Source organism: Columba livia, chromosome 23 (genome assembly GCF_036013475.1).
Source record: "Columba livia isolate bColLiv1 breed racing homer chromosome 23, bColLiv1.pat.W.v2, whole genome shotgun sequence".
In the NCBI taxonomy this organism is placed as follows: domain Eukaryota; kingdom Metazoa; phylum Chordata; class Aves; order Columbiformes; family Columbidae; genus Columba; species Columba livia.
In genome coordinates this window covers 4,330,479-4,354,767 of record NC_088624.1, presented here as the reverse complement: position 1 = coordinate 4,354,767, position 24,289 = coordinate 4,330,479, and the positions used below count along the sequence as shown (strand labels likewise).

Sequence of the window (24,289 nt, the reverse complement as noted above, 5' to 3'; positions counted from 1 at the left end):
AAACTGGAACACAGGAGGTTCCGCTGAAAGATGAGAAGCAACTTGTTCCTGGTGAGGGTGGCAGAGCCTGGCCCAGGCTGCCCAGGGGGTTGTGGAGTCTCCTTCTGTGCAGACATTCCAACCCGCCTGGACACCTTCCTGTGTAACCTCATCTGGGTGTTCCTGCTCCATGGGGGGATTGCACTGGATGAGCTTTCCAGGGCCCTTCCAACCCCTGACACTCTGGGATTCTGGGATCTACATTCTCCCTCAGTGTAAAAAGGGTGTTTGATAGTTTGGGTGGGAGGGAATGACTGCGCCAGCATTCTGGGCAGTGGTGTTTGCACAGTGTGGCAGTCAACTGTCTGCTCCTGCGGTGAATAATAGATTTTGTTAGAAATGGATACGGAAAGGGCAAACAACAAAAATTATTTGCAGAATTTTTACATCTCGGTTTTCTGACAAAACAGTTGATTCCATTTGGCTTCTGATGCAGAAAGGGAGCAAACCAGAGCTGTCGTTCCCTGCAAAAAAAATGGAAGTGGAATGCTGAGAGTGTGAATAACGGAACTGCCAAATCTCAGGAAGACAATGGCGAGGTTTGGCATTTTGCATCAGTTCGGTGTTGATGACGTGAGCTCCTCACAATGTTTTGTTTCTCAGCATCTCACCAAATCAAACCTCTCTTATATTCATTTTCCTTGAATTTTGAGGATCATGATTCCTACACAGGTTGTTTCTATCTGTAGTGACGTTATTCTTATCTATAACCAGTTCTATTAGAATTTAGATCACAGTTATTTCTAAGACATGTCAACAATTGGCCTTCTTGGCCTAGATGATGCACTGACATTTGTAATTTGTACCTTGGAATTCCAGGTACAAGATGATCTCGGAATTCACGTGGCCGAACCACGACCTCCCGTCAGACAAGGACGCTGTGAAGAAGCTCATTGAGTGTCACGGCTTCCAGCACGACGTCGCTTACGGCAAGACCAAGATCTTCATCCGCACGCCTCGAACCCTCTTCACCCTGGAGGAGCTGCACGCCAAGATGCTCGTCAGGATCGTCCTCTTCCTGCAGAAGGTAAAACTCGATTTACTGCATTAAAAACTCAGTTCGAGCTCCTTAAAACATTTTTGCTCCCTTTTCAAGCTCGTGCGTGAAAGCAACAAGACTTGGCCAATTGTAGAGTTTGATTACTGCTGGATTTCTTGAAGCTTTTTCAGTCGCACTTTATAGCTGCATTGAGGTCTTGGTGTTGTGTGATGTACCATGAGCTATAGGACCTACAGGATTATTAGATACTGTTTAAAAAGTTTGGTCTTTACTCAGGGGTGCAGAGAAACGTAGAGGAGCTTTTGTGGATGAGTGTGTAAGTGATGAACAGCCGACGTTGAGGCAGGTTTACCTGTGTGAAAGTTTATTAGTGGATCTGTAGCTGATGGTATAGATCCATTTAATGGTAAAACACTTGAGGGTGCAGGGAAATGAGTGAGAGGGGAAGATGGAGTGAGAAAAGGGGCAGGAAATGTTTTCCTTGGAGCCTGGCTGGGAAGAGAGGGGATGGGATCCCAAGAGACCTCAGTGCGGCCTTTCCACACTTAAAAGGGGCTGATTGGAAAGATGGGGACAGACTTTTGAGCAGAGCCTGTTGCGATAGGACAAGGGGTGATGGTTTGAAACTAAAGGAGGGAGATTCAGACTGGCCATGAGGAAGGAATTGTTGTCCCTGAGGGTGGTGAGAGCCTGGCCCAGGTTGGCCAGAGAGGTGGTAGATGAACCATCCCTGGAGACATCCCAGGCCAGGCTGGACGGGGCTCTGAGCAACCTGAGCTGGTGAAGATGTCCCTGCTCATGGCAGGGGGGCACTGGGGGGACTGGGAACGTCCCTTCAACACAAACTATTCCATGATTCGATGATCTGTCCGTGAGCATTGTCCCAGAGCGTCCTTTCTGGTGATCTCCCTCGTCATACTCTTCTATTAATAATTATTGAGTTTTTATCAGGACCTGAGCAAAATCTCTATTGTTTTTTCTTATCATCCTCACTGGAGCATCCAAGAACTGGGGGCAGACGCTTGTGCGTATTCATTTATTAAGCTTTGAGCATCCATATTACTGAGTCCTCTAATTTAAACCAAAAAATACAGCCAAGAGGTACAGAAGGAAGGGGTGATTTGCACACTGCTGGCCATCGCTTTGCATGAAAACCTGCTATACCTTGCAGAGTTAGAGCGCAGGAGCAGGGAAATCACTGCCAAGCTCGGGTGCAAAGGGCGCAGAGGGAAAGCAGGCGAGGGAGCAGCAAACGGAGGGTGAGGTCTGTGCAACACGACCTGTGCGCTTGTCCATCCCCTCTGAACACTGAGCTTGAGATCTTTCCGGGTTTACTCTTAGGATGAGTTTTACATTGTGTGAGTCCAGGACAAATCCACTCTCAGTCAGTCTTGGCTTCTGAAGGTCTTTACACCACGGCCGTTTGTTGCTCCTGAAGCACTGAGGTGCTTTTGGGGGCTACGACAACACCATAGGAGCTGGTTTTGGAGCTTCAAAAGCAGCACATCCAGGAGGGGAAAACACACAAGAGCTGGTTTTAGTGCTCACTGAACTCTGTGTTCTGTGCCAGTGTGATCTGTCTGACAAAGGGCAACGGCCTCTGACATTCACACCAACAGAAACGGTGGAACCGACTTGTCCTGACAAGGGATTGTTGGCTAATTCAAGATTTTTAGAAATGTATTTCTTAAAATGTGTTTTTTTCCGATGTCGTTCTTGGAACTCAGGAAACACCAGAACTTCTGAAGTGCTCGTTTGCCTGCCAGCAACAGACACTGCTGACAGACGGGGCTAAAACCTGCCCAGAGACAGAGCCTGGTCCAAAGCTGTGCCGTCAACACCAGTTTCACAAACTCCTGAGGCACTGAATCGCTTCTGCTGAACTGTAAGGCCCTGAAGGAGCTTTAATAGTTCTGTGGAACACTCACATTTCTTGTGTTTCCCATGTGTTTTATATTATTTCCTTTCTGGAAAACACAACAATTTGACCAGTGTGGAAGCAGAAAGTGTCAAGTCTGTTGGTATTTGTTGTGCCAGATCATGTGGTTTGTCTGTAGTAAGGGGTTTTCTAAGTTTGGTGTGGATGCAGGTGATTAGTTTTGCTGGCAATGCAAAACTGAGGCTGCTTAAAGGCTGCAGGACTTGCCGGTGTCACAGCTTTGTGGTTCAGTGTTTCCTTCCCGTTTTGTAGCAATCAGCTGCTTGATGAGCCTCAAAACAGCTTCCCCAGGCTGCTCAGCATCTTCTTCCAGGGCTCTTCCCTGGAAACGGCACCGGACTTTGCCAAAAGCGTGTTCTGGCTTCTTTTGTACCAAAACAGGGCTGATCTGTGGGGCCCTCTCAGCCATCTCATTTTTCTGGGTAAACAGTTGCACTTCCACCGTGCTCGCTCTGGTTTCTCAGGAGTTCCCCTGTCTGCACCCACTTTGCTGATCACGTTGATCTGATTTAATGGTTATCAATATGGAAAGGGGGAGTGTCAGGAGGATGGAGCCAGGCTCTTCTGGTGACAACCAGTGACAGGACAAGGGGCAATGGGTGCAAACTGGAACACAGGAGGTTCCACTGAAAGATGAGAAGCAACTTGTTCCTGGTGAGGGTGGCAGAGCCTGGCCCAGGCTGCCCAGGGGGTTGTGGAGTCTCCTTCTGTGCAGACATTCCAACCCGCCTGGTTCCTGTGTAACCTCATCTGGGTGTTCCTGCTCCATGGGGGGATTGCACTGGACGAGCTTTCCAGGGCCCTTCAACCCCTGACATACTGGGATTCTGAGATTTGCTGCATTCAGTGAGGTCGTGCTGTTATTCTGGAGTCTCTCTTTGTTCCCATAGCAGGATGAGGCAAGCTAATGGGTTCCTTGTTGAATAAAGCTGCAGGGGGACACCTTGCTCCCACGTGACTCCAATTTTCACATTAAATGCCTGAGGAATTGACCTTTATTGAAATTAAAAGGGGCAGTTATTGAAGAATAACAACTGCAGCTGCCTGAAAGGAGCTTGGAGCCAGGGGGGTCGGGCTCTGCTCCCCAGGAACAAGCGCCAGGAGCAGAGGAAACGGCCTCAAGTTGCACCAGGGGAGGTTGAGGTTGGATGTGGGAACAATTTCTTCCCCAAAGGGCTGTGGGGCATTGGAACAGGCTGCCCAGGGCAGTGCTGGAGTCACCAGCCCTGGAGGGCTGGACAGACGGACATGAGGTTCTCAGGACATGGGGCAGTGCCGGGGATGGGGGAACAGTCTGTGCTGTGGAAGCAGATGAAGTGTCACTGCAGCGTGAGCACCGAAGCTCCTCCTTCAGATAAAATCCACCGAACAGCATGAGGCACAATATTGAGAGCAGCACATCACTCCTGGTGAGCTTGCTGGCCTTTCCTTTAGGTGGAAGCTTCACAATTATATAGTCTGAACTGGGCTCAGCAGCCTCGGAGGAGAGCAGGGCTGCAGAGATTTTGCCCCTAGAAGGTGAGCGCCTGGTCAGGAATAATTATCAGCTCAGGTGTTTTGCCAGGGTGGTTTTCTGTGGCATCAGGAGTGCTGGATTATAGAGAGAATAATTATAGTGGTTTTGGGGCTTCTCTTCTTGAGACAACCAGCAAAAGTGACACAAGGTAAATTCCTGGTGCACATTGTCCCATGGCTTCACAAACCTCCCTGCATTTTCTCCTCTCGCTCGAGTGCAGAACTAACACAAATCTATATGGAGGGCCCATTCTTGTACACAAAATGTCAAAATTGGACAGGTGGAGCCATCTTTTCATTATTTCTCTGATAAATCTCTAGTGAGGTTCTGATTTACCCAATAAAAGGTTTGTGGGGGAAGACACCTCGAGTGCTCAAGGTACCCAAGACTTGAAGAAGCTCAACCCCACTGCGGTTCACTTGTGGCTGTTTAAACCCAGTGGATGTTCTTCAACCGGGCTGTAAAACATCGACAGAAAAGCTCTTTAGAGTCCTGGAACTTGCAGCTGAAGACAAGAAACACTAATGAATCTAGATCCTTACTAACCAGCTCACCACAGAACAGCAGCTGGGTTGATTCTATAGGTTTGTAATGAAACACCTTGCACAGCGTTGAGCCCGACGGTGAAACAGTTGAATTTTTCCGGCGTTTTCTGTGTTTCTCTTGTTTTCCCGTTAGATCTGTGGGCTCTGCTGCCGGTAGATGGGGCAGTGCTGGCAAAGGAACGGTCGACACGACTAAAAGCAGAGGGAGATGTGCAGAGGCCTCTCTGTGCTCTGAAAGCATCGCGGCGCTTCTGCCTGTATCTTCATTTCCGTGCTCGTCTTGCTCTCGGTTGCTCGTGAAAAACTCACAGGAAAATGTAGTTCTTGCTGCTTTTCCTTACTTTAGTTTTGAGAACCAAAGGCCGATTAAGGCAAATTGGTGCTGAGAGTCACAGGATCTGAAAGGAAAGGAGAGATTCGCTTGATTTAAAAGAATAATTGAGCCTTCTGGTGCGTTGGAGCTCGTTAAATTTGAACTCAGGAAAAGGCAACTGCAGGTAAAATGTGGTGTTGTGACAACAGGCACTCGTGTGATAAAAACTGAGGGAAAGCGTAAAGCGCAGCCTTAAAAACGGCCAATAACGCTCTTCTTTGCGCTGGAATGCTTTAACATGAGAGAACGATCTGTGTATAGTGCACAGAGCAGTTCTGGTTCTTGGTGGGTTTAAATGTACATCTTCACTGAAATGATATTATGAATAATGTATATTATGTGGGTTCTTGCTCTCGTATAAATCAAAAGACTTTCGGTAATTATCTGAAGAGCCTCGTTGTGTGAGTAACCCTTCACCCTTAACACCACGCTGCTCCCTTTGTTCAGCAACTATAAGAATTTGCTTCGTGCGAGTTTGCTTCAATTGCATTAAAACCACCTTCCAGTTTAAGCAGATAATTCTCCTGCATCCCTTCTCCTTTAGCTTTACCTTCCATTCTCCTGTTTCTCCTGCGATGAACCATTAGTGAGATTCCAGGCCGTGGTTTTGCCCCAGACCGAACCCACGGGTGCGCAGATGGGGTGTGATAGAACCAGAGCAACTCCCTGGCCCCAGGATGGGACCGTCTGGTGTCAGAAAACCCGTACGGCAGCGGGGCCGTCGCTCTCGGACTCACCTTGAACGGTCATTTTAGAGGCACCAGCTGAGAACAGGTTTTTATGTGCTGCATTCAAGTTTGTTGCCTGTACCTGTGCTCTTGCCCTCTATACGGTTGTCTTTGTGAATGCAAATGGAGCAGCTCTAATGTTAATAATAAAAATCAGTAAAGCTGCCAGAAAACCCCATTGCTTTTCCTCCCCTTGGAAACGTTCCCACCTATTCATTAGCTTTGCAGAACGGTGCTTTGTTCAAGCAAAGAAAGCCCGGCCGGCACGTGCGGGATGCGGAGATGGTGCATCTTGTCCGTATAATTCAGTGCGGCGTTTCGGTGCCGTTTCACCAGAGTGGCGCAGCTGCGTGTGGCCATCGCTTCACTAAATCGTCACTGCCTAGCGCAGAGGGAGCGAGAATTGTCCTTGTGTGGGAGCGCTGGGCACGAATCCAGGAGGTGGGTGCAGAGGGACGGTGGCCCTGGTGCTGCCGGTGTCCTGGCCGAGCCGTGTCCCCGTGTCCCCGCAGCCGCCGCTCTCTGGAGAGCTGTCGCTCAGCTGCCGTCACCATAGCAACATTTCCCCAAACCCGGCGGGGAAGAGCTGGCAAAGCAAACCGAGGCTGAACCGAGGCCAACTCGGCGTCATTTAATGTCCCACCTGCCCTTTCCTCCCCGTCCCCGCGGGCCCTTGAAGCGCCGGGGAGCGGTGACCACAACGGGCAGCGATCGCCGCGGCAAAGGCGGTGTTTTCATGTCAGATTATGGACGGGCAGCGAGAATCTGGTGAGGGCTGCGGTTCGGTGACCCAAAGCAAACGTGATGCGATGTGTTCGCCATCCGGACTCATTTACCATCTTGAGGGGATGTGTTTGTGAATGTAAGTGGCGATAGGTGTATAATTACGTGCGGATTTGTACCGTGGACTGTGCTTTGATCTGCAGAGGGAGAAGCTGTGAAAGGAGGAGCTGTAGGTGCTGCCAGAGGAGCGGCGTGTGGCTGAAGGATCAAGTCAAACAAATTGGATTTATCTGCCGTGTTGCTGGTGTGGCCAAGCTGATCCCTCAGCTCCGATCCCACCGCTCGTCCTGTGCTGTTTGTCTCCCTGTGCTGGTAACATCACTCGTCTGCTTCTAGTGAATCCACTGAGGCGCTTCAAACTCAACCCAAACCAAACAAAACAATCTAAACCCTCCCCTAAGAAACAAAACTCAACCAACCTGCCCCCCCACTACCAAAAAGAAGAAAAAGAAAAGGTTATTTTCTGCCACTTCAGCTCCACAACCAGCTCCCTGTTCTTCAGAGGAACATCCGTGCTGGGGAAAAGGTTGTTGGGGATGTGCCCATGGGGGAGAACGAAAAGGAGCTGGGGGTGTTGGTGAGAGCGGCTGAACATGAGCCAGCGGGTGCCCAGGTGGCCAAGAGGCCACAGGATCCTGGCTGGTACCAGCACTGGTGTGGCCAGCAGGCCCAGGGCAGTGACCGTCCCTGTGCTGGGACCTGGGGAGGCCAAACCGCCAATCCTGGGGCAGTTCTGGGCCCCTCATGCCAAGAAAACCCTTGAGGTGCTGGAGCGAGTGGAGAGAAGGGAACGGAGCTGGTGAGGGGCTGGAGCACAAGTGTGATGGAGCGGCTGAGGGACCTGGGGGTTCAGCTGGAGAACAGGAGCTGAGGGGAGACCTTCTGATCTCTGAACTGCCTGAAAGGAGCTTGGAGCCAGGGGGGTCGGGCTCTGCTCCCCAGGAACAAGCGCCAGGAGCAGAGGAAACGGCCTCAAGTTGCACCAGGGGAGGTTGAGGTTGGATGTGGGAACAATTTCTTCCCCAAAGGGCTGTGGGGCATTGGAACAGGCTGCCCAGGGCAGTGCTGGAGTCACCATCCCTGGAGGGCTGGACAGAGGGACATGAGGTTCTCAGGACATGGGGCAGTGCCGGGGATGGGTTGTGGTTGGACTCAATGATCTTGAGCATCTTTTCCAACGGAAATGATTCTATGATTCCACCTCCCATGTTCACCTGGTTCCTGCTCATTCCTGCCCCAGCAGTCAGGACGTTGCTCTGGACTCTGGATGTTGTCACATCCCTTCTCAGTCCCCTCTTCCCACAGAGAAGTGTCCTAGTTATTTAACTTCTCCATGGTTGGAGATCGTTCTGTGTCTCTCGTTGTCCTTGCAGTCTTGCCCAGTGATAAAACACTGATGATCGTGCAGTGACCTCTATTTTGATACATCCACCGCGAAAAAACTCTACCTTGAATTTTCATGGGATGAGAGAAGATTCCTGCTTGCTCCTAATGCAGCGACCTTGTTCTGCTGATTGTTCCTCTCAAGTTATGTCCTTTCTCCTGACATTTTCCTTCCCTGCTCGTTGCCGGAGGCAGGAAATCCCGCAGTGTGCACCCAGGATGGCCTGTGCGGGGACACCAGGGGCACCAAACGGACATTGCAAGGCCTGGTGAATAGATGATAAGGAGCTTTTCCTGAGGTTTTCAGGCTGAAGTGCAGCAGCAGCAGCTCAGTCTCACAGGATGCAGCAGCTCAGTCTCGCAGGATGCAGCAGCTCAGTCTCATAGGATGCAGCAGCTCAGTCTCACAGGATGCAGCAGCTCAGTCTCACAGGATGCAGCAGCTCAGTCTCACAGGATGCAGCAGCTCAGTCTCACAGGATGCAGCAGCTCAGTCTCACAGGATGCAGCAGCTCAGTCTCACAGGATGCAGCAGCTCAGTCTCACAGGATGCAGCAGCTCAGTCTCATAGGATGCAGCAGCTCAGTCTCATAGGATGCAGCAGCTCAGTCTCACAGGATGCAGCAGCTCAGTCTCACAGGATGCAGCAGCTCAGTCTCACAGGATGCAGCAGCTCAGTCTCACAGGATGCAGCAGCTCAGTCTCATAGGATGCAGCAGCTCAGTCTCACAGGATGCAGCAGCTCAGTCTCACAGGATGCAGCAGCTCAGTCTCATAGGATGCAGCAGCTCAGTCTCACAGGATGCAGCAGCTCAGTCTCACAGGATGCAGCAGCTCAGTCTCATAGGATGCAGCAGCTCAGTCTCATAGGGTGCAGCAGCTCAGTCTCACAGGATGCAGCAGCTCAGTCTCATAGGATGCAGCAGCTCAGTCTCACAGGATGCAGCAGCTCAGTCTCATAGGATGCAGCAGCTCAGTCTCGGAGGATGCAGCAGCTCAGTCTCGGAGGATGCAGCAGCTCAGTCTCACAGGATGCAGCAGCTCAGTCTCATAGGATGCAGCAGCTCAGTCTCACAGGATGCAGCAGCTCAGTCTCACAGGATGCAGCAGCTCTTCTCACAGGATGCAGCAGCTCAGTCTCATAGGATGCAGCAGCTCAGTCTCATAGGATGCAGCAGCTCAGTCTCATAGGATGCAGCAGCTCAGTCTCACAGGATGCAGCAGCTCTTCTCACAGGATGCAGCAGCTCAGTCTCACAGGATGCAGCAGCTCAGTCTCGCAGGATGCAGCAGCTCAGTCTCGCAGGATGCAGCAGCTCAGTCTCATAGGATGCAGCAGCTCAGTCTCACAGGATGCAGCAGCTCAGTCTCACAGGATGCAGCAGCTCTTCTCACAGGATGCAGCAGCTCAGTCTCATAGGATGCAGCAGCTCAGTCTCATAGGATGCAGCAGCTCAGTCTCGCAGGATGCAGCAGCTCAGTCTCACAGGATGCAGCAGCTCAGTCTCACAGGATGCAGCAGCTCAGTCTCACAGGATGCAGCAGCTCAGTCTCGCAGGATGCAGCAGCTCAGTCTCACAGGATGCAGCAGCTCAGTCTCACAGGATGCAGCAGCTCAGTCTCGCAGGATGCAGCAGCTCAGTCTCGCAGGATGCAGCAGCTCAGTCTCACAGGATGCAGCAGCTCAGTCTCACAGGATGCAGCAGCTCAGTCTCACAGGATGCAGCAGCTCAGTCTCATAGGATGCAGCAGCTCAGTCTCACAGGATGCAGCAGCTCAGTCTCACAGGATGCAGCAGCTCAGTCTCACAGGATGCAGCAGCTCAGTCTCATAGGATGCAGGAGCTCAGTCTCATAGGATGCAGCAGCTCAGTCTCACAGGATGCAGCAGCTCAGTCTCATAGGATGCAGCAGCTCAGTCTCATAGGATGCAGCAGCTCAGTCTCATAGGATGCAGCAGCTCAGTCTCATAGGATGCAGCAGCTCAGTCTCATAGGATGCAGCAGCTCAGTCTCGCAGGATGCAGCAGCTCAGTCTCACAGGATGCAGCAGCTCAGTCTCGCAGGATGCAGCAGCTCAGTCTCGCAGGATGCAGCAGCTCAGTCTCATAGGATGCAGCAGCTCAGTCTCATAGGATGCAGCAGCTCAGTCTCGCAGGATGCAGCAGCTCAGTCTCGCAGGATGCAGCAGCTCAGTCTCATAGGATGCAGCAGCTCAGTCTCATAGGATGCAGCAGCTCAGTCTCGCAGGATGCAGCAGCTCAGTCTCGCAGGATGCAGCAGCTCAGTCTCACAGGATGCAGCAGCTCAGTCTCATAGGATGCAGCAGCTCAGTCTCACAGGATGCAGCAGCTCAGTCTCATAGGATGCAGCAGCTCAGTCTCACAGGATGCAGCAGCTCAGTCTCATAGGATGCAGCAGCTCAGTCTCACAGGATGCAGCAGCTCAGTCTCACAGGATGCAGCAGCTCAGTCTCACAGGATGCAGCAGCTCAGTCTCACAGGATGCAGCAGCTCAGTCTCACAGGATGCAGCAGCTCAGTCTCGCGGGATGCAGCAGCTCAGTCTCACGGGATGCAGCAGCTCAGTCTCACAGGATGCAGCAGCTCAGTCTCGCAGGATGCAGCAGCTCAGTCTCACAGGATGCAGCAGCTCAGTCTCATAGGATGCAGCAGCTCAGTCTCATAGGATGCAGCAGCTCAGTCTCACAGGATGCAGCAGCTCAGTCTCGCAGGATGCAGCAGCTCAGTCTCATAGGATGCAGCAGCTCAGTCTCGCAGGATGCAGCAGCTCAGTCTCACAGGATGCAGCAGCTCAGTCTCGCAGGATGCAGCAGCTCAGTCTCGCAGGATGCAGCAGCTCAGTCTCATAGGATGCAGCAGCTCAGTCTCGCAGGATGCAGCAGCTCAGTCTCACAGGATGCAGCAGCTCAGTCTCACAGGATGCAGCAGCTCAGTCTCACAGGATGCAGCAGCTCAGTCTCGCAGGATGCAGCAGCTCAGTCTCATAGGATGCAGCAGCTCAGTCTCACAGGATGCAGCAGCTCAGTCTCATAGGATGCAGCAGCTCAGTCTCACAGGATGCAGCAGCTCAGTCTCATAGGATGCAGCAGCTCAGTCTCACAGGATGCAGCAGCTCAGTCTCATAGGATGCAGCAGCTCAGTCTCATAGGATGCAGCAGCTCAGTCTCGCAGGATGCAGCAGCTCAGTCTCACAGGATGCAGCAGCTCAGTCTCACAGGATGCAGCAGCTCAGTCTCATAGGATGCAGCAGCTCAGTCTCACAGGATGCAGCAGCTCAGTCTCACAGGATGCAGCAGCTCTTCTCACAGGATGCAGCAGCTCAGTCTCATAGGATGCAGCAGCTCAGTCTCATAGGATGCAGCAGCTCAGTCTCATAGGATGCAGCAGCTCAGTCTCACAGGATGCAGCAGCTCTTCTCACAGGATGCAGCAGCTCAGTCTCACAGGATGCAGCAGCTCAGTCTCGCAGGATGCAGCAGCTCAGTCTCGCAGGATGCAGCAGCTCAGTCTCATAGGATGCAGCAGCTCAGTCTCACAGGATGCAGCAGCTCAGTCTCACAGGATGCAGCAGCTCTTCTCACAGGATGCAGCAGCTCAGTCTCATAGGATGCAGCAGCTCAGTCTCATAGGATGCAGCAGCTCAGTCTCGCAGGATGCAGCAGCTCAGTCTCACAGGATGCAGCAGCTCAGTCTCACAGGATGCAGCAGCTCAGTCTCACAGGATGCAGCAGCTCAGTCTCGCAGGATGCAGCAGCTCAGTCTCACAGGATGCAGCAGCTCAGTCTCACAGGATGCAGCAGCTCAGTCTCGCAGGATGCAGCAGCTCAGTCTCGCAGGATGCAGCAGCTCAGTCTCACAGGATGCAGCAGCTCAGTCTCACAGGATGCAGCAGCTCAGTCTCACAGGATGCAGCAGCTCAGTCTCATAGGATGCAGCAGCTCAGTCTCACAGGATGCAGCAGCTCAGTCTCACAGGATGCAGCAGCTCAGTCTCACAGGATGCAGCAGCTCAGTCTCATAGGATGCAGGAGCTCAGTCTCATAGGATGCAGCAGCTCAGTCTCACAGGATGCAGCAGCTCAGTCTCATAGGATGCAGCAGCTCAGTCTCATAGGATGCAGCAGCTCAGTCTCATAGGATGCAGCAGCTCAGTCTCATAGGATGCAGCAGCTCAGTCTCGCAGGATGCAGCAGCTCAGTCTCACAGGATGCAGCAGCTCAGTCTCGCAGGATGCAGCAGCTCAGTCTCGCAGGATGCAGCAGCTCAGTCTCATAGGATGCAGCAGCTCAGTCTCATAGGATGCAGCAGCTCAGTCTCGCAGGATGCAGCAGCTCAGTCTCGCAGGATGCAGCAGCTCAGTCTCATAGGATGCAGCAGCTCAGTCTCATAGGATGCAGCAGCTCAGTCTCGCAGGATGCAGCAGCTCAGTCTCGCAGGATGCAGCAGCTCAGTCTCACAGGATGCAGCAGCTCAGTCTCATAGGATGCAGCAGCTCAGTCTCACAGGATGCAGCAGCTCAGTCTCATAGGATGCAGCAGCTCAGTCTCACAGGATGCAGCAGCTCAGTCTCATAGGATGCAGCAGCTCAGTCTCACAGGATGCAGCAGCTCAGTCTCACAGGATGCAGCAGCTCAGTCTCACAGGATGCAGCAGCTCAGTCTCACAGGATGCAGCAGCTCAGTCTCACAGGATGCAGCAGCTCAGTCTCGCGGGATGCAGCAGCTCAGTCTCACGGGATGCAGCAGCTCAGTCTCACAGGATGCAGCAGCTCAGTCTCGCAGGATGCAGCAGCTCAGTCTCACAGGATGCAGCAGCTCAGTCTCATAGGATGCAGCAGCTCAGTCTCATAGGATGCAGCAGCTCAGTCTCACAGGATGCAGCAGCTCAGTCTCGCAGGATGCAGCAGCTCAGTCTCATAGGATGCAGCAGCTCAGTCTCGCAGGATGCAGCAGCTCAGTCTCACAGGATGCAGCAGCTCAGTCTCGCAGGATGCAGCAGCTCAGTCTCGCAGGATGCAGCAGCTCAGTCTCATAGGATGCAGCAGCTCAGTCTCGCAGGATGCAGCAGCTCAGTCTCACAGGATGCAGCAGCTCAGTCTCACAGGATGCAGCAGCTCAGTCTCACAGGATGCAGCAGCTCAGTCTCGCAGGATGCAGCAGCTCAGTCTCATAGGATGCAGCAGCTCAGTCTCACAGGATGCAGCAGCTCAGTCTCATAGGATGCAGCAGCTCAGTCTCACAGGATGCAGCAGCTCAGTCTCATAGGATGCAGCAGCTCAGTCTCACAGGATGCAGCAGCTCAGTCTCATAGGATGCAGCAGCTCAGTCTCATAGGATGCAGCAGCTCAGTCTCGCAGGATGCAGCAGCTCAGTCTCACAGGATGCAGCAGCTCAGTCTCACAGGATGCAGCAGCTCAGTCTCATAGGATGCAGGAGCTCAGTCTCATAGGATGCAGCAGCTCAGTCTCATAGGATGCAGCAGCTCAGTCTCACAGGATGCAGCAGCATCGCGTTGGCTGCAGCCGTTGCTGAGCAGCAGAAGGAGCTGCAGGAGAAGCCCTGAGCGGCGGGAGGACTCTGCGTCCTGCACACCCCGGCGCATCCCGCGTGTGCCGCTCAATGTCACCGCCATTCCTCTGATTATTTATATGTTTATTGTTAGTACAATCTAATTAATCTCTGAGTGGGACCCTTCTCTCTTTCCGAGCTTGTGCAGTATTGTTCCTGTTAAGCAGAACAGAAGGAACGTTGTTCAGCTGACCCACGTGAAAAGAGAAAACAGCGTTTAGGAAATTAAGCGGCTCTTCCCGCTCGCTGTTTATACGCTCGGTAATGTCATCTGTTAGAACGGGGAGGCTTTGGTTTAAAAACCGTTCGCCTCAACCCTTCCACGGGGTCCGAATTTGAATTGGGAAAAGGCCGATGCCGAATGTGGTGGGTGCTGCGTGTGAGCGTCAGCACTGCCCTGCCCGGAGCCCACCCCTTTCAAAAGCAATCAGGGATAATATAATTAAAGCTGGCTTCAGATTCCAGCATTTATTCAGCTGCAGTGCCTCGGAGGAGCCCATGGCAGAACCGCGCTACGGGCTTTAATATTTCATAACCTTTCTTATTTGTGATCCTTCAAAGCTGCGCGAGAAGGTTCAGGCCTGTGCACATTTCTAGTTGCGTTCTGGTTTATTTTTCCATCCGGATGCCTGCAGGGCGGCATGAAATATTGATCGGGAAGGGTTCGGGCAGCGCGAGGGAGGCTGTGGGAGGACTGGGATGCGTTCCTGCAGCCGCCAAAGAGTTTTCTGAGCAGAACGGCTCGAAAATAGAACACCCAGGTGTTTAATTTAGAGCGGCTCGGTTTGTTTGCTGGCTCGTCGGTAGGTTTTCTTGTGCATTCGCAGAGATTGCAGCATCTAGGTCATGTCTAGATTATCCCTTTCTCCGTGGATGACTGCAGGCGAGGAGTCCTCGGCATCGCGGGCCTGCCCTGTCTGCTCCGCTGCGTTTCCCTGGGCTCTGCAGGGCCCATTGCATTGTTTCCCTTTCTTTCTTCCCTTTTATTTTTTCTCTTTTAATGGGAAATTCTTCGCTCAGACACAGGCTGCAGTCTGCAATGTATAGATTGGGATACAAGATATATATAGGATTCATATTCTGTGAGGTGGTGGTCTGTGTTAGGTTACTTTAACCTTAGAAACTCCCTTAGGAGCGCACTGAGCTTTGTCAGCTGCTTCCAAAGGCATCTCCAGCTCTCCTTTTCCATTCATTTGAATTTTAATTGATTACATTTTATTCCAAAACCATGTGAAATAAACATCCTTCAGAAAATATTCCAGTGCTTTCCACAAGGTAAGATTTGTCTCTTGGGTTGGATGAACGCTCGGTCACGTTTTGTGCAAGTCCCAGTTTCAGAAGCTGCCAAAGGGGGAGGGAGGAACTGCTGGGATCCTTGAGCACCCGGAGCCGTGCGGGACGATCCCTCTTGGTCTGGAGCTTCTCATGGTCCCAGTCGTCTCTCCCACCTCCCCAGCCATAACCAAAGGTGTCAAAAAGAGACTGTAGGAAAGCAAACGGCAAGGAACAAAGTCTACAACTGCCTGAATGGCTTTCCATAGCAACGAGACTAAAGATTTGATAACCCTGGCCCCATCTGACCTCCTGAGGTTACCCTGATATCTTGGAAGCACCAAACAGCTTCAACCAGATCTGGCAGAAAAACAGAAGACTCAACGAGGCAAATCCATATATCTCTCAGGAAAAATCAACAGCAGGGTAGAGCAAACCTCAGATTGGAGTGACATTGCTGGAAATGCTTCAGAAGGAGCTCAAGAGCCATCTGCTGCCTTTAATCTCCAAATCCCAGCCAGGCACAGGCTCCGGGCCAAGGTGAACGGGCAGAGGTACCATAGAATCCCAGAATGTCAGGGGTTGAAGGGCCCTGGAAAGCTCATCCAGTGCAATCCCCCCATGGAGCAGGAACACCCAGATGAGGTTACACAGGAAGGTGTCCAGGCGGGTTGGAATGTCTGCACAGAAGGAGACTCCACAACCCCCTGGGCAGCCTGGGCCACGCTCTGCCACCCTCACCAGGAACAAGTTGCTTCTCATCTTCCAGTGGAACCTCCTGTGTTCCAGTTTGCACCCATTGCCCCTTGTCCTGTCCCTGGTTGTCACCAGAAGAGCCTGGCTCCATCCTCCTGACACTCCCCCTTTCCATATTGATCCCCAGGAATGAGTCCCCCCTCAGGCTCCTCTTGTCCAGCTCCAGAGCCACAGCTCCCTCAGCCTTTCCTCACACGGGAGATGCTCCACTCCCTCCAGCATCTTGGTGGCTGCGCTGGACTCTCTCCAGCAGTTCCCTGTCCTGCTGGAACTGAGGGGCCACAACTGGACACAAGATTCCAGGTGTGGTCTCCCCAGGGCAGAGCAGAGGGGCAGGAGAACCTCTCTGACCTACTGACCACCCCCTTCTAACCCACCCCAGGTACCATTGGCTTCCTGGCCACAAGGGCCCAGTGCTGGCTCATGGTCACCCTGCTGTCCCCAGGACCCCCAGGTCCCTTTCCCCTACACTGCTCTCCCACAGCTCATTCCCCAACTTACACTGGAACCTGGGGTTGTTGATTCAAGACTCTACACTTGCCCTTGTTCTATTTCATTAAATTTTTCCCTGCCCAGCTCTCCAGCCTGTCCAGGTCTCTGGATGGCAGTGACACTTCAGTCTATGTTTAAGCATCTCAAGCAATCCAAGTTTTCCACACTTGAATTTTTCTTCAGAAAAGAGCACAAATTCCTTCAGTACTCCTGCTGAATTTTGAGTGTATAGAGAAGAGCAGCTCTTCGCATCTCCTGTATCCCTTACTACATTGAGGTTTTTTCAGCCCCATATCAGGATCATCAGTAAAGCTGTCAAGCGAACCTTTGACATCAGTTTCGTAAAGCGAGTATCATGTTGGAAATTGCCTCAGGAAATTATTTAATCCTTCTGTAAGCAGAAAGCTCAATATGCATCAGTGGTGCTATGGGATGGTTCTCAAGAGGGAAATCAACTCTGCAGCGAGCAGCGAAACTCTCCTCGTGTGCAGGAGCCTTGTTATCCTGCCGGTTTAATTCTATCAGGGAACCAAACCTGGTTGCAGGACAGATGCGGCACAACCACATCGTGCCCGAGCTCTTCAAACTGGGGACACCGTGTCCCGAGTGCCTCTTTGCACGGGGTGACAGAGGGAGAAGAGCAGAACGTGTTGTGTTTTCTGCCTGTGATGCTCTCCAGGCACAAATAAGGCTCACAATGATGCTGGTGGAGCTGGATTCCCATCCAGCGAGTTGAGAGGGTGTCATTTCTTTTGTCTATTTGCTTGTCTTTCAGTGCGTGGCCAGAATAAATATTCCCCCCGTGTCCTCCAAAGCAAAAGCTCAAATGGTTTCTCCATGCACTGTTAGACACGGCGTTTTTTTGGTTGTAGAGTCATTTTGGTTGGAAAAACCCCTCAAGATCATCGAGTCCAACCACTAACCCAACTAAACTGACACAGAGAAATAAACTTAACAGCAAAGTCAATTCTACTGTTAAGTGACGTTCTTTATTGTATCAGTGCTGGGAAACACTGGGGATCATCCTCCATAAGTGCTGCAGTGACTGGATGCTCTTGTGTTGCTTATATTCACATAATTATTACATACGCATTACAATTTTTAAAGATTTTGGCATACAATACACCTATACTAAGAAATGATGATGTTCATTGTAATTGTTTAGTTTCATACTTACAGTACATCTATTAATTATTAGTTAAATATAAACTAAGCGCTCTGCTTCTAAACAATGTATTAGTGAATCTTTTGTCTCCTTCTTGTCATGCAGAAGGATCTAAAACTTGAAAAATATCCCCTCGTTCTGCAGGTGGTCAAAAGCGTTTATCACATTGATCGGTTAATGATGGGTACATCTTTTATAACTTAATCACAGTATACATTAATTGGGCAGCTTCCCTTCAAAACCATGTCCCTAAGAACCTCATCGCCGCGATGTTTTAAGTGGGTTTTTGTTTATCATGTTTTAATTGGATTTGACTGGCATGGAGAAGTCGCTTCCTTTAAAATGAAACGTTTCTGGATTTCTAACGGTACAGGAGTACGGAAAGCAAAAGAATAACCAGCTTTTTATTGCTAAAACTATTTCTCTCCTGCCTTTCAGGTGTGGAGGGGCACTCTGGCTCGCCTGCGCTACAAGAGGACCCGGGCGGCCCTGACCATCCTCCGGCACTACCGCCGCTCCAAGGTCAAGGGCTACATCCACGAGCTGGCCCGGCGCTTCCACGGCGTGCGCCAAATGAAGGACCACGGCAAGCACGTGCAGTGGCCCACGCCGCCCAAAGTGCTGCGGCGCTTCGAGGAGGCGCTCCAGGCCATTTACCGCAGGTACGGAGAGAAAACACCTCTTATCTCTTCAGGCTAACCTAGAGGAGCGAGGTTTTGTGTTCTGTAAGTGTTGGAAAATGACTGAAGAAGGTGAACTGGATGTCGTAGATGAAGATCTTCATTGAAGATGAAGATTGGTGTCTACAACTACCTGAAAGGAGGTTGGAGCATGGAGAGGGTTGGTCTCTTCTCCAAAGTAGCAAGTGATAGGATGAGAGGAAACGGCCTCAAGTTGCGCCAGGGGAGGCTGAGGTTGGATCTGGGAACAATTTCTTCCCCAAAGGGCTGTGGGGCATTGGAACAGGCTGCCCAGGGCAGTGCTGGAGTCACCATCCCTGGAGGGGTTGGAAAGGCATTTAGACGAGGTTCTCAGGGACATGGGTTAGTGCTGGAGTTGGGTTATGGTTGGACTCAGTGATCCTGAGGGTCTCTTCCAACCAAAATGATTCTATGTTGGTGGCTTTTGGTACCCTTGAGCAGGCAAATAATGATTCTGCTTCAAAGGTGTAGTCAGGATAGACTTTGTATTTCCTTCCTTGGTGCATTTCTGGTTGGTGTCAAAAGAAAAGAGCAGCTACTGTTAGATGGGGGGTGGGGAGAGAAAATCTCATCAGCTTCATCAAGACTTCTAGTAAGTCAGTACTTTTCTGCAAGAGAATAAGCAATATTCTGCTATCTCCCCATATCCTCTGTGTGGAAGAGGTGTTTTATACTTTTGTTACAACCTCCTCATATCTAAAATCTAGTGACTTTTTTCTCTGGTAAGTCATAGACAAAGAAGTTCTGATTCCAATTTGAGAAATGATGAATTCTGAAAGTCACAGAACAAGGGCAATGTTGGCTGGCTGGAGCCCCTGGAGATCTCCAGCCCATCTGCTGGTGGGGTTTATCACCCGCACCGGGTCGTCAGCCTTGGGTTTATCCCCAGCTGGCTCTTGCAAACCACCCACACCCAGTCTGGGTAGAGAGCTCTGCTCTCAGAACAAGCTCCGTTATCATACCAACAACATTTTAGTTACTAAAAGACTTTTCATAGCGTTAATCCTGGAGACCTGGAGTTGCTGCTGAAGGCTGGAGTGTGGGATGAAGTAATGGGTGGGATACCCTGCCCTGTTTCATGTCCTAGTTGGGTAGGTTTTAATTGTAGGGCCCAATTCAGCTGTTAAAGGAGAATGATGTTGCAAATGAGCCAAAAAAATGGGCTTGCAAAGACTTTATTATGAACAGGTGTGTCAGTAGTTGGCTTGTGGGTGTGGGATGGGAAGTACACCAGCCTAATTTGTTAGGAGGTAGAGATGATATGTGAGTTTAAAATGTGAACGGCTGGTTCCAGCTTTGGGAATGCAATAAAAAAGATAAAAGGGTGGTAAAATACTGGCCCAGGTTGGCCAGAGAGGTGGTAGATGAACCATCCCTGGAGACATCCCAGGCCAGGCTGGACGGGGCTCTGAGCAACCTGAGCTGGTGAAGATGTCCCTGCTCGTGAAGGTTGAAGGTCCCTTCAACCCAAACCATCCTGCGATTCTATGATTCAGTGGAAGGATTCCTCTATAGTCTGGGGGCATCCTTATGCTGACCCGGCACAATTAGCCCTCGTGGCGCACGGTGCAGCCTGTGGAACTGATCCAGGTGTTTTGCGCAGGTGGCGGGCGGGTGAGCTCATCCGCAGTGTCCCACCAGAGCTTCTCCCTCAGCTGAGGGCCAAGGTCGCCGCCATGGAGGTGCTGAAGGGTCACCGAGCCGACATCGGCCTGCAGAGAGCCTGGCAGGGGAATTACATCGCGCTGGTGAGTGCGAGTGGAGCCATTGATGCCGCGCCTGGGGCTCAGGATGCGAAAAGCGTGGAGGTTTGAACAAGTGGCTCTTGGTTTCCTGGGAGGGAGAAGCACTTTGACATTTTTTCTCTAAGTGGATTTAGAGGGCTTTGGAGTCTTTGAGTTCTGCTGCACCAGGAGTGACTTTTTGAATACTAAGCCTGGCTTGAGCATCACAAGCAGCATTAAAAGATAACGAGTGATGCCATCAGCTGGCTCTTCAAATGGCCAGCGCTGGGAAAGAAGGCAAAATACACCTCAAATCCTGGCCACAATGCGATGTTAAGAAATAGCATCAAATGAAAAGGAACAAAGAAATCCTCTCTAGGCAAATTGCATCGCTTCCTTTCACTCCGTCCTTCCTTTAAGCGTTTTGTTTTGTTAAGGTTTGTTTTTTGGTCAGAAAGCGCATAAGACTCCAAGTGCTGCTCTTTGAGGAGGCAGAGAGCGGAGGAGGCGTCCGGTCGCAGCGCTGTGGCCGCAGCCCTCCCCGGCCGCCGTGATGCCGGCGACGGCTTTTTGCAGCCATCGGGAAGAGTTACGTGCCTGTTCTTGCTCTTGCAGAAGCCGGATCACCCTCAGACCGCCGGCTCTTTCACCCCCGTCGCCAACGAGCTGAAACGCAAAGACAAATACATGAACGTTCTCTTTGCCTGTCACGTCCGCAAGGTAACACGCGTGGTCCTGCTGGTGGGGAGATGTTTGGTGGCCACGGTGGGATTTGGGGAAGCCCAGGGCGAGGAGGTGGTGCTGGTGATGCTGTGACAGGCAGCAGGGCACCGCCGTCCTCTCTTAAATGGAATAGGTGATTTTTTGATGGATCCGTAACTCTCAGCCTCATGCACCAAGGGGCATTTGGTTCGAGTGGCTCCTGTCGCTCCAGAAGCATCAATAAATTCACTTGATTTTTTTCTCTTAAATTGGTTGGAAAGTTTAAAAATTACATAGAAAAATATGCTTGCTTAATTCTTTATGGGTAGTTCATAATGATCTAAATTATTCTGGTTGTAAATGTCTGTCAGGAGAGGATGTTTTGAACCTTACAAGGTCAACAGACTAAACCAGTTGCAATGGGAGGCCAGGGCTGCCGAGGTTCAAGTGTTTCTAAGAATATTCTCTGTATGTTCTTTATATTATATGTTCTTTGTATATTCTTTTTATTTCTAAAATGTGCTATCGCAGCCAGTCCCCACCTGCCAGAAGTGGAGCACGTATGTGATTCTTGTTTATGCTTCTGCAAATGTTCCATAGAACAGGAACAACAACGGGAATTGTGCAGTGAATGAGTGAATATTGGTTGATATTGTTGGGATTAAAGGAGGATCGGGGCGAGGTCGGATCCAACCTCCTCTTGACAATTGTGCAGCCTGGAACCTCCGTTAGGGACCAAGAAATGCAGGAGAATTCCACTCTGGGCTGAAAGCAAAATGATTCATCTTCTGATTAATTGAATGAAATATTAAGTTGTTGCTGTTTCTGGCTGAACTGGGATAATTACAACAACACAACATTCGGTTCTCCAAGGTGTGATGATGGGGTTGTTGGTTTGGGTGGGGATGGAGTGACAGCGAGGGGAATTACTTGGGTAGTGTGTGTATTTATATATATATATATATATGTATATGTATATATGTATATCTATATAAATAACTGGTGTGGGAGTTCAGTTTTTCTTGCTCTTATGCAACTTTTCAGCTTTTAAATCCTTCTATTTCTCTCGCTGGCTCCTGATGAAGCTTCAGAGGTCGATCTCCTGGGCAAGGGTAGGGAGATGAGATTTCCAAAGGGCTCCTGGTGCTGGTGGGTGCTGGGGAGCCCAGAGCTCCTCCCTCCGCAGGTGTCTGAGCGGTTCTTCTTGTTCCTGTACATCCTTTTTGCTGGAAATTTCCATTGCCTGCTGGGGTTTGTTGCACTGGTGTCCCAGCACCTCAGTAATAAAAGCAGGAGGGAGATGGGCAGGTGTTACCTGTTAGAAACTGGATTTCTTCCTGAGCCTCAAACATTCCTTTTGGTGCTTTCAGAAGGGAGGGAAGTTTTAGCTTAACCGGAGTACTGAGAAAAAGCAGCTCAACTGAAAGCAGAAAATACAAGACAAAGATTTGACATTCCAAGATTTACTGTTTCACTTCCCAGACAGTGCATTTATTTGGGTCATTTCTTGTGCCTTAAATCTGAACATTGGATTTGCAGACAAAGCGAAAACTCATGCAGAGCATGTAGGCGACTGTCGAGGGTTTAGATTGCAGGGTGACAATAAAACCGTGGCAGGTGTATTGTTAACCCCCCTTCCCACTCAGGACAGGCCATCGGGAGGGAAAGAAGGACAGAGAGAAGAGAGTTGGAAACATTAACCATGTTTTACTAATGCTACTGATAAGAATAGAGAAAATAATACAAAATATACAAAACCAATCTGGAAAGTCTCAGCAACTGCAGAGCCGGCAGCCGAAGTCCTGGACTGGACTCTGCAGCCAAGCGGAGCTGGATTCAGTCTGTCACTGGGCCTCAGTTCACAGGGACGACTGGCAAGGTCCTCTCCTAATTTCGCCATAAGGAAAAGGGACGAGATCCTCGTGATCTCCCACTTTTATATGAAGTATTCACGTGAATGGGATCTTATACATCGTTGGTCAGTTTCTTGGTCACCAGTTTCTCGTTGCCCCAATGTCCATCCGTGCTTATCAATAACCTCACATCCCATTGCTATGTTACCAAAACATGGATCCGGTTCTCCAGGAGAATGCAGCTCATATGAAGCTTTAGCTGACAGGCAAATTCACTAAAAGAGAAACTTGTTCTTAACAAAACCAGGACAGCGACTCTGGCCTTTAACTCTTCCCATTAAACCATTTCTATCCTAAGCTGTCTTTTTAAAATGGTGTTTCTTTTGTCAGAAATACAAGCTCTAGCATTCTGCCTCTTACCCAAAATCTACTGCAGTCTGAGGTCAGCCTGCGGTGCTGTGCGCGGGGGGAACTTCTTCCACCGCTTCATTCTTCCTTTTTCAAAGAACGGCATTTCTTCCTTTTAGCCTTATCCTCCTTTCGCTTCCCCATATCGTACCGCACGCGATTTGCACGAGGGCGGCACTTGGTGTTGGCGCGTAAAGGTCGTCTGGGCGCTGGGAGCACTGGGAAGGCAGCGGCTGCCGCCGCAGGGAGGTTTGTCAGAGGTTTAGTGCTAAACCCGGCTTGTTGCGGGTTTGCAAATTGGCTGTTACCCTTTGTTTCACAGCTGAAATTTGGTGCGTGCGAAGCTTTGGTGGGGGACTGAAGAGTGAGTTATAGAAGTGAAAACGGAATTGATTACGAGGTGATTTTGTTGCTTCCCTTGGACGATACTCTTGAAGAAAGTGTCGGCCCACAGGATGAGGTTGCTCAAGTTCATTCGTGGTATATTCTCGTTATTCAGCTTAGCTGAGGTTCCTGCTGGTCCCTTGGTCGCACAGGAAGGTGTTTCTGGTAATGAGAGAGCACAGTGAGGTGAACGTTTGATTTCTGGAGCAGCATCAAACTCCTTTGGGGCCCTTGGGAAGGCACCGAATCCTCACGCAGCCTGCAGAGCAGTTCTGGACTCTCACCAGCAACATTAGCTGCCTTTTCTTTAACATTTCCAGATAATTACAGTCTAATAAGCTTCTTTCTTGGAAAAAGAAAGCGGGTCCAGAGAAGAGCAACAAGACTGGGGAAGGGACTGGAACACAAGCCCTATGGGGAGAGGCTGAGGGAGCTGGGCTTGCTTAGTCTGGAGAAGAGGAGGCTTAGAGCTGAGCTCAGCACTCTCTAGAACTACCTGAAGGGCAGTTCTAGCCAGGTGGGGATTGGGCTCTTCTCCCAGGCATCAGCAATAGGACAAGGGGCCATGGGCTTAAACTCTGCCAGGGGAAATTGAGGCTGGAGATTAGAAAGCAATTCTTTGCAGAGAGTGGTCAGGCATTGGAATGGCTGCCCAGGGAGGTGCTGGACTCACCGGCCCTGGAGGTTTTTAAACTGAGCTTGGACATGGCACTTAGTGCCATGATCTAGTCCATGGACTGGAGTTGGACCAAGGGTTGGACTGGATGATCTCTGAGGGCTTTTCCAACCCAGTCCATTCCGTGATTCTGTGAAACCAACCTGCCCTTACCAATTTGTAGCAAATAAGATCTAAGTGGTTTTTTAGCAAAGAGGTTTTGTGCGTTCTCTTGGTAACTGTGTGTTCCGATGATGTGTCAGGCACATCAGGCCCATGTGTCTGAAA

At 50.7% G+C, this 24,289-nt stretch overlaps 1 protein-coding gene across 8 annotated transcripts in view; it reads left to right on the top strand.

Moving 5' to 3' along the window:
• The window catches only part of MYO1D (myosin ID), a 152,397-nt gene that overhangs the window by 68,696 nt on the left and 59,412 nt on the right, over positions 1-24,289 (top strand). For all 8 annotated transcript variants that reach the window (XR_010467796.1, XR_010467797.1, XR_010467798.1 and 5 more), the window contains exons 16-19: positions 859-1,066; positions 18,013-18,236; positions 19,879-20,023; positions 20,615-20,719. Coding sequence is in view for 5 of the 8 variants with exons in the window: in XM_065039816.1 (XP_064895888.1) it covers positions 859-1,066; positions 18,013-18,236; positions 19,879-20,023; positions 20,615-20,719 (682 nt within the window). In the remaining 3 variants the exon portion in view is untranslated. The remainder of the gene's footprint in view (positions 1-858; positions 1,067-18,012; positions 18,237-19,878; positions 20,024-20,614; positions 20,720-24,289) is intronic.